The sequence below is a fragment of the Arachis stenosperma genome, chromosome 1 (assembly GCF_014773155.1).
Source record: "Arachis stenosperma cultivar V10309 chromosome 1, arast.V10309.gnm1.PFL2, whole genome shotgun sequence".
Classification (NCBI taxonomy): Eukaryota; Viridiplantae; Streptophyta; class Magnoliopsida; order Fabales; family Fabaceae; genus Arachis; species Arachis stenosperma.
Genome location: NC_080377.1, coordinates 68,986,778 through 68,997,207, shown reverse-complemented (window position 1 = coordinate 68,997,207; position 10,430 = coordinate 68,986,778). Strand labels below are relative to the sequence as shown.

At 33.6% G+C, this 10,430-nt stretch overlaps 1 protein-coding gene and 1 long non-coding RNA gene across 2 annotated transcripts; both read left to right on the top strand.

Annotated features, from left to right (window-relative positions):
* Positions 1–3,348: 3,348 nt before the first annotated feature.
* Positions 3,349–5,741, top strand: LOC130940347 (uncharacterized). Its single transcript, XR_009070287.1, has 7 exons — positions 3,349–3,657; positions 3,956–4,056; positions 4,133–4,348; positions 4,488–4,526; positions 4,830–4,981; positions 5,091–5,152; positions 5,647–5,741. It is a non-coding gene; the product is annotated as an uncharacterized LOC130940347 (long non-coding RNA).
* A 364-nt stretch (positions 5,742–6,105) lies between these two features.
* On the top strand, positions 6,106–8,867 carry LOC130980857 (uncharacterized). The gene is made up of 5 exons (XM_057904500.1): positions 6,106–6,205; positions 6,597–6,712; positions 6,812–6,886; positions 7,592–7,676; positions 8,632–8,867. The coding sequence occupies exons 1-4, from the start codon at positions 6,106–6,108 to the stop codon at positions 7,667–7,669; spliced, it is 369 nt and encodes a 122-aa protein (XP_057760483.1). The 3' UTR covers positions 7,670–7,676; positions 8,632–8,867.
* Positions 8,868–10,430: the final 1,563 nt, after the last annotated feature.

Genomic DNA, 10,430 nt, shown 5'->3' with positions numbered 1-10,430 from the left:
GGTGTGATATGAAGAATTTAGTGCTATGTTGGTGTGCTTTGATATATTGCTGAGCTGAATGTAGGTATAGAAGTTTGAAGATTTTGTGTAAAACTGGTTTTTAGCCGAACTTTGGTGAGCCATAAATCGGCTTCCGGACCCCAAATTGTTTCAAACTAGTTTCAAATGAAAATTGGGTCCCTGAAGTTTACGCCGTTCGAAAAACGGATAAAAAATATTTTAAAATGAAAAATTTATGCGCATTGGAAGTTCGGAGGGCAAAACTGAAAGTTCTGCTACATTCAGCATTTTTGCTGTTCTGCACAGCTTGCGTACACGACCACTGCACACAGCACGACCAAACTCTTTGGGTTTGGTATCTTGCTTATGCAAGCAGTATGTTTGTGTATGTGAACAATGATTTTTAAAGGGTTGTGTACGCGACCACCTGCACGCGATGTGACTAACCCTTTCAGGTTGGGCTTCTCGCGTACACGAGCAAGGTGCTTGCATATGCGAGCATGGAAATTCGCACGCGCACGGGTACGCATGGCCTACGCATACGCGTGGCCCTTGTTTTAGCAAATCTAGATTTTGTGTTTTTTAGCCAAATTTCAAACTTCTAAACCTCTATTTTCATTCTTTTAGTCCTAAATCATAGTAGTAAGCCTAGTAATTAGATGAAGTTAGGAAATTGAGGTAACTTGGGTGTGAAGCAAAGTTAGAAAAGTGATGAATTATATATGAAAATATGTATACTTGGAGTGTATATAGTACCATAACTTAAATGATATGATTATCCAATAATTACAAATGATTATAAATGTTTATTTGGCTTATACACTCTATTATTTGAGATACGAGTTTTTCTGGGTAAAGTACTGTAGCTTGCCACCATGTGTTCCAGGTTGAGACTCGATACTATGTTGACTCTACGTCGTAAGAGGTGACCGGACACTTATAAATTCTCGGAAAGGTTAACCCCATTGAGTAAAGTTATATATATATATATATATATATATATATATATATATATATATGAATTATGAATGATAAGAGAAAAAGCTATGCATAGACTCATGGGAATGCGCGACGGGGGACAGTCCAGGGTTTAGTAGCCGGACTTGTCGGGTTAGCTTGATAACCGACAGATGAGCTTCATCAGCTATAGGACAGGCATACATCATGTGCATATTGTTTGCTTTGCTTGTTGTGCATTAATTGGGAATGCCTAATTGATTATATTATGCTAACTTTTTTATTTGCTATCTGTATTATTTGTATTCTACTTGTATTTAATTTTGTCTGTTTGTCTGTCTATGCAAATTCACCAGGAGATGGAGGAATGGAGGAAAGGTGGAAATGCTTAGTGTTAAGGTTACGTTTAAGCTAGGCTTAGATATCCTAATAAGACCACCCGTTTAAGGTTTTAGCACTTTAAGCTTTAATATCTGAGAGTCGGCGTTCTAGGATTGCCTCTGGCATTCCCAGGACCTTATATCTTATGTGCGTGACACCTTTACCATGATGAGAACTTCCGATTCTCATTCCATACAATATTATTGTTTTTTAGATGCAGGTCGAGAGGCACCGCTAGGCGTCTGGAGTTCTGCAACGAAGTGGTTTCTGTGATTTTTCTTTTGGTGTATAGTTTTCTTTAATCTTATGTACGTAACTCTCCGAACAACTTGCTTTATTTGTACCTCTTAGAGAATTAAGGAGAACTAGAGTTTATATATGTATTTTATACTTTGGGTTATGTATATATGTATGTAAATATTCTTTGGCCAGCCTTAGTTTCGCAGGCTGAGTTAGGAGCTTGTTATTTTGTACTCTTGACCTTCTATTCCTACTTTCTGTTTAGTTATGCTTATGAACCTTAGTTTTCTTCACACACAAGTAATCTTGTTTCCTGAGCGTTGCACTTTTTATTTTGCGATTTTGCTTTCTTCGTTTTTCAAGGCTCCTCGTATACTGTATCCTTTTCAATATTATTATGTATATATTTTATTTTAGAGATCGTAATACCACACCACCTCTATTTTATGGCTTAAGCGTGAAATTCTGTGTGGTAGGGTGTTACACTTATCTCAGGACCAGTGTCGGGAATCGGGCAACAAACCGACACATAAGCTCATGGCCTATATAGGACTAGACATGCATCATACTTGTTTGCACATATTTGTTTATGAGTATGTTTTCTGTGATTGTGGTGTGCTATATGATTATTTGATTTCTGTGTTCTTTATTTGTTAAGTCTAAATGTATTCTATTGCTCGTTGCTGTTGTCTATGATAACAAAAATGAACATAACTATATATCCCGACCCTACTAAGAACTCCCTAGTTCTTACTCCATGTTTCCACCCCTTTCAACTACAGGTGCGAAGTTTAGTGCAGAGCTACAGGAGCATAGAAGATTATGTTTACGAGTTAAGTTCTTAGATTTTATTTTTTCCTCGTCGTTTATTGTTTTGATTTTTAGAGGGTTAGGACTTGCATGTGAGAATCTTGAAATAAGTTTATATATATATCTTTGTGATTAAATGATTAAAAACAAAAACTTTTTGTTTCTTAATTAAAGTTTCGTTTTGTATTCGTGAAGGCTCAATATTAATCAAATATAGTATGAAATTAAAGGAATAGAGGTAAATAACGCTCGAACTTTTAGTACGATTATGAGGTGCTAAAAGTTAGGGTGTTACAAAAGTGATTTTTGTTGGTGTTAAGTCTATTTAGTTGAACTTGGATCTCAATAATGGTTGGATTTGTAGCAAATCTGATAACAAGATCTCCAATATTACTTCTAGTTTCAATTTTATTTTAGGTTATACAAGATGACACAAATATTTTTAGGACCATATGTCATAAATAGTGATTTAAAATTAAAAAAAAATGCTTAGTGTTAATTCAATTAAAAGTTTATATTATTTTTATTATTTCATCAACATAATTATATGAATGGTAAGATTTTATTGATTCTCCACGCACCAAGGTGATATCATATCACAAATATGATACCGATTTTATTTCATCAATCACTACTAGAAAACTAGTTATTATAGACAGATATTTCCGACGGATTTTATCCCACTGAAATACAGACAGAACTTCAGAGGGATTTTTTTGTCAGAAAACAAAAAAAATAGATTAGCATAAATTACAGACGGAAAAGAGAATCCGTCTATAATTCTGTAAAAAAAATTAATTTTTTTCCGTAGAATAGTTACAGACGAATTTTCCATCTGTAATTAAGTAAATAAAATGCACATTTTATTTACTTAATTACAGATGGAAAATCCATCTGTAATTTAAAATTTTCTGTCTGAAAATTTTAATTTAGACCTAACCTATACCCTCTTCTCTCTCCGTGGCAGCCCCCGTTCAAACTGTGTTTCGAGCTCCAACACGAGCTTCTTCCTCTCTCCCTGGCACGAGTTTCTTTTCTCTCCGTGGCTGCTACTTCTGCTTCTTCCGTCGTGGCCGTTGCCGCTGCCGCCGCTGCTTGCATCGCACAATCTCTCTGTCATCCCTTGCGTCCTACGAGATCCCCCCGCCGCCGCTCTCGTCGCAGAGCTCTCTCTGCCGACGCTCTCGTCGCATCTGCTCCCTCTGGCGCCTCTTCCATCTAATCTCAACTCGCTCTCTCAGTTCTTCTTGTAACCATCTCAAATTTCAGGTATATAAATCCTGATTTTGTGATTCTGTTCTTTGTGATAAACCTTAGGGCTCAATTTTTCTGTGCCAGTTTTAGGTTTATCATACTCTACTTTTGTGCTTCGTTTGAATCTGCGGATTTACTCTGATTTTGATGAATTTTTTTTGCAATCGAAGCTTTCGTTTGAATCATTTGCTTGGACGAATGTTGAATCTGTTCTGTTCTGCTTTGTTCAAGTAATTTGTAATTCAATTTGAGCTATTTGTTTGATAATTATTTACAACTTTCATTGTTTGATAATCATTTGCTTGTTATTCAGTGTTACAGCTCAAGATCTTGTTGACACTATGCTTCTAAATTTGCTTCTAAATTTCTGATATCTTCACTCTTAACGATGGATCTGTAACGCCTCTACTCAAGGTTAGGGTTTCATGTCTCTAATTATATGCTAATTATGAGATTATGTTGATAGTAATTGAGATTGTGAATGTTACAGAGCATGACAGTGCATAATATGTATGTTGGAGAGGGTTCAGACTTCCAATATAATATATAAAAGGGTGGCTGAGCAGTGGGGTTCTCTTGGTGACTTGACTGCGTCTGTTACATCGATTCGATTCGATTGATACAGAAGGAATACTCAGGATCTGCTTGAACTGGCGATGGATCTGTTAGACGAGATCAAGTTGGTCTAGCGGGTCAAAATACTCAGGTAGTCAGGTTAATATTTCAATTGCATAACCCTTATAGAGTTCTATTTTATGTTTTAGAATTGTTATTCTGATAAATAAGGTTTAGTTCAATATTTAATCTTTATTGGTTTCTGTGTTGTTGGCTTATGTATTTTGCAGCTTGTTCATCAGGGTTCACTGAATTATATTAGTTCCCAGGTAAAATTGGCCCTCCTTGTCTCTCCCAAGTCTTGAAGACATACTTAATCAATTTTTAACCCTTTAATTCTTATCTTCTGTGAGCTCTGAAGCAATGGTAAAAGGATTGGAGGAGTTAGTAATCAATTTTTAACCCTTTAATTTGAGAAGGCTCAAAGTGAGTTGGAGCATAGTCCAATCTTCTCATTCAGAACTAGAGAGTTGGAGCATAGTCCAATCACTAGTCTTCCACTACTTCAGTACTATCGAGAGTGCGTTTGAGCCTACAAGCTTCTAAGTAATATTTTTATCTTCATGGAACAGTTGGTTGAATCTATTTTAAGCAAGGTTGTAGAAGAGTTCGAGCATCAGATTGCAAGCTGAGGAGGTGAACAGTTACAACCAAAAATAACTTCAAGAGATCCTGTTTCTCAAAGCAATGGGTCTGCATTGAAGTTTGTTATTGGCCTAGTTGTGTAAGTGCTTATGCTTATACTCAAACTCCGACATATATATAGTTATGGTTTAGAGGTTATAAATGCAAGAACTCGGTTTTTCACAGTATCATTTCCATGAACATTGCAGTGGGAGTATCAAGTTGGCCCTTGTGTAGTTATTGAAGCCGCTGATTATATTTGGTGCTCAAGGTACATCCTTGATGTAATTGTAGTTTATTATATCTGGCTTCTAAAATAATCAGTTATAGATATGCTAAGACAACTTAATTCTTTACACTACAGATTAATTATCTAGCTAGTGATTAATAATGTTTTTCGTGGGATTAAGAAGCTCTCATTAATCATGAATGTTAAAATAACATAGAAGCCTGTGTCCTTTGGTTTAGCACCAATTCTTGATTAGTATGACAAGGAAAGTTTAATGCTGAGTTTAAAGCATCTAATCACTAAAAGCAACTTCTTTCTTCCTGTTTTAAACCGTGGCCATTATTCTTTGCTTACACAGATACGAGATAACATATGTAAAACAATTTACCTCCCTGCTACAAACCTCTTATCTTATATATTATAAAATGTTACCTGCACTCTTTTGTATGTTAGAAGCTATTGCAATTAACCCTTAAAAATTATATCAACAATACTTCAATTCATCACATGTTTAATTTGTGTCTCGAGAAGTACAGTATTTTATTGGTGTTCAACTTGATGGTAGCCAACAATTGGAGCCTCTTCACAACTGCATTGCAGATGATACTGCCAAAGAGGGACAATTATTGGTCTGTTTAATTTCTAATCATTAACTAATTCTTGCAATTCTCTTTATTTTATATTGGATAATTGTTGGTATGTATCTGTGTTAATCAGGTAAAACAAACTGCTGAAAATGTTGATGATGCTGTTAGAGAACTTCCAGATGCTAATATGGTAATTAATTATATTTATTTGGCCACTCTTGTTATTATTGAGTGCTCATAAATGTGTTTGGAAAAGTTAGAAACTTAACAGGCACATGCTTATGATAGTTGATGAAATATCTTAGTTTGTTCTTCTCTGTCTTAGGCATATGGAGATTCATCTTTCCGGGATTATCATCTTATTGAAATTTAAATAGACACCACATTCTATTTTTGCAACTAACAAACATGATGGGCTTCTTCTTCTCTTTGATGTCACACCACAAAGCTGTTCCCACTTGCTTTGTGTTCTTCTTCCTGCTTTCTTGCACCTGCTTCACCTCAACAGGTTGGTTCACCCCCATTTCCTTTTTTCTCACCAAATTTCTTATCTTTTTACTTCGATTTGTGTTTTTCTGAACTTGGGCTGTCAATTTTTGCTAGCCTTCAGTTCCTGGTGCTTGGACCTTAGACAATTTGGAACTAATTCTTGTCAAAGATTCAACCTTTGTTCTCTGAATTTGATGTTTCTTATCCAAATGTGGAAAGCATTTATTAGCTTCTTCTGTTTTATTCTTTTCAACTTGATGTCAATTGTCTCAGCTGAAAAATTATGGTGACGTTTAGCTTCTTTTCTTGATGCCAAGATTTACTATGAAATTTTATGTTCTGATTATCTTTTAAATAATAATTTTCTCGGATTATAATCTGGTAACCTTTTTTACAAACATGTTAAGAAGTATTAGTAAAAGTAAAATTGGTTGATGTTAGTTATCTTCAACAGATTATTTTGGGTTCTTCTTCCAAGGCTCGAAGACAGATTCTTGCTGAGATGGGATACGAGTTTACAATAATGGTATATGTACTAGCGTGTATTGTGGCTTTGTAAATTTTTAATTCCTAATTGGTTACCATAACAGAAGGCTGAGCATATTTATTTTGGCTTCAAATTTAGACTGCGGATATTGATGAGAAAAGTATCAGGAAGGAAAAGCCAGAAGATTTGGTTATGGCATTGGCTGAGGCGAAGGTATGAATGTTTGGTTCAATTATTACTATTATTATTATTACAACTCCTCCAAATGCAATGACTTCCACCTTGGTTGCTGAGATAAAAATTACAGTCCAAGTAGAGTGTCTTATGTCTTATTTTAGATACACCCAAATTGACTCACCCTTATTTTAGATACAGTCCAAGTAAATTTTTTTTGTGTATACTATATCGAAAAATAATGTGATGACTAAAATGAGAGTGGGATGAAAAGATTTTGTATTCTTATTGTTCAGTTAATGCTACAAGAACTTCACTCCACTCTCCTTCTCAAGCTTCTATATGAAGCAAAGCGCATGCTTGATAATGAAAACCAGCTGAAACACGATCATATATTTATTTGGTTTCGAAGATTTTCTTTTCTGATGAATAAAATATCTGTTCAAGGTCTCTTGCATCTAGTTGTTGTGACTGAATATGCAGAAAGATTGCAGGTTTCATGTTATTAGCCAGTAGTCTTAGTAATTTCATTAAATAAGCACATAAACTAAAAGAATGGTATGATTTTTTCAAAATGCATTTAGTATTCTTATGTTTTGATATTCTTATTAGGCAGATGCTATTGTGCAAAAGCTACTAATTGGAAGTAACTTGGAGAAAGATGGTCCCACCACTTTGTTAATTACTGCAAAATTTATATAATACTTTTCTAAGCCTATTTCTGTCTTTACAAATGCTCTGTAGGTTGTGGTATACCAAGGAATAATAAGGGAAAAGCCAACTAGTGAGAAGGAAGCTCGGGAATTCATTTTTTGTCCATGAAGACCAGGTAAGCTATCTCTGTTACTCTGCAGTTTTCACAATGCCATTGCTCTTTTTCTTCATTTTCTTCTGTTTTCACTTTCTTCAATTCTTTTGTAATGTGTTTTTATCTTGTTAGTTTTCTTTTCTCTTAGTTTTGTGATAAGTTTGAGTTTTAGTTTTGTTAATTAAAATAGAGGTTGTTTCTGGGATCACAATGGTTAAGAATTATCTTTTTAGCCTTCTTTTCTCTTAGTTCTAATCATTGAATTCATCAGGTTGCAACATATGGTCATTTTCAAGATTTTTCATTCAGATAATTTAATTTATTTGAGTTATACTACATGCATGAGGAAATGGTGACTATGTTAATTGTTACTTGGTTAAATTCTGGTCATTGCTCTTAAAAAATTAGACTTTTTTTTAGTCAAAATTTAAAAGGTGCTCCATGCTCTTATTTGATTTGAAACAAGAAAAGTCAATTTTACTACTTCTTCCCACTATACTTGGTTGCTTACTAGTATGAATTTATTGCACTGTTTATCCTTTATGATAAAAAGTGGCATGTGTAGAGTGTAGATTGTGCCTACCTAAATTTTCCTTATTTGTTTGAGTTCATCAATGACACTAACAGTTTTTGTGGGTATTTATTGCCTTTTAATTAGTATAGTTGAAAGTCATGTAACAAGTCAGTCAGATGATACATAATTGGTGAATTTAAAAAAAGAAAGGAAAAAAAAAAGCAACATTTTTTATACAAGGGAGCAAGTATAATACATTGATTTCCCTGTGTGTTCTGTTGCCAGCTTCAATATCATATTAGGCTTAAAATTAAAAACCTTAATGATTTGGTATTAAATGGAACAAATTTCGCAGACTTCGTTGTTTCCTGTATAACCATTATGTATCAGTTATAGGATTGGTTGATTGGTGAGAGGGCTGTGGTACTAATTGTTGTTTGCATTTTACCACTCATGCTTCAGGTTTGTGATCAGAACAAAGTAAATGGAAGTGGAGTTGAAATAGTTTTGGATGAAGTGAAATCAAAATCATTTAGAAAAGCCAAGTATGATGATGAAATGCCTCCTAACATCGACCTTGACGAGTGGGATCACACAGCATCCAGAACCGGTAGCAGCTCTAATCATGCTTCTTCAACTCAGTCTTTGAATCCTTCAAGTAGATTCCTTTCTCGCTTTAGCTTCATTCCTGGTAACATAAGCTTCAGACTTAGCAGAACCGCCAGTCTTGGTTCATCAAGGCCTTGTCCTGTTTCTTCTGGAAGTCTCACCATATTTAACAGTGAAGATGAGCTTAATCCTCATCCAAGCCACCCTGGAAGCTTGATTAATAGAAATGAAACTCAACAACATAGAGAATTGCTTAATGCATCTTTTGATGATCGAGTGCCTATTCGAAGAAGAGAAGGAAATTCGAAGAACAGAAGAACGTAGCATATAGTTTGAAGAAGGGAAGACAATTAGGGTTTTTAGGTATTTTTTTATTAAAACAATGAGATATTGGCCAATGATGTTGAAAAATAACATCCAATTTTATAGGTATCATGTAATGAATATTATGTTTATTTATGTGATTTTTGGCTTTCTTTTTTCAATTTACAGTGTTTGATGGAGTAAATTTAGAAAACAAATATAAAGTATTCATTTTGCAATGGAAAAATCTAAAAAAAATTCTATTTTATCTTACTGACGGATTTACAGACAGATTTTCTGTCTGTAATCAGAACGTGGGATGATTTTTCAAAGTTCAAATTACAGACGGAAAATCTGTTGGAAAATCCGTCTGTAATTACAAACGAAAAATTCGTCGGAAAATTCGTCTGTAATTACAGACGGCAAATCTGTCTGAAAATCCGTCTGTAATTACAGACGGAAAATCCGTCAAAAAATCCGTCTGTAATTACAGACGAAAAATCAGTCGGAAAGTTCGTCGCCTTTGAAAAATGGATAGAAAATTTATAGAGGAAAAATCTGTCGGTAACTGCTAAAAATCCGTCTGTAATTTTCCGACGGAAAAAAATCCGTCGGTAAATAATTTCCGACGGGGCTTTTACAGAGGGGCAAAATCCGTCGGTAATTTCGTCGGTAACTAAAAATCCGTCTATAATAGAGACTAGATCCGTCTGTAAATCTGTCTATATTAATCCATTTTCTAGTTGTGAATTAATTTTAATATAAAATTTAATTTTAAATTAATTCATCACTTCTTGAAAGTATCAAAATTGATACTAATATTCTTTAAAAAAAAATACTCCGTTAGAGATGTTTTAAGATTAATAATTAGAGAAACTCCAATAGAATAATTTTGGATATTATTTTTGACCTCTACCTCAACCAAAATATATTCAAATAAATTAAATGTATTTAATTGTACTACTGTATTTTAGTACTCTATTTCTTTGTTATTTTCTTATCAATTTAGTAGAAAAATATATCCAAATTAATTTAACATAAATTTTTTTTCAATTATTTATAAAATTCTAATTTTTCTTTCAATTCAAATGCACAAAATTTTTAATCTTCACATCCCCAAAATTCTAAATTTTTCTGACTTTTGAAATAATTAAAAAGTAATTCAAATTTAAATTAAGTTGTATGATATATAATCTTATAAATACTTATATAACATTTTATAAAACTTAATATAATAAAATTAAAACTAACCATTGAAGATAAATTTTGTTTCAATATGCATGAGAAATAGAAAATGGCCTCTAGAAATTAGCTCTTTTTTTCTCTTTATTTCTGTTTTTAAAAATATA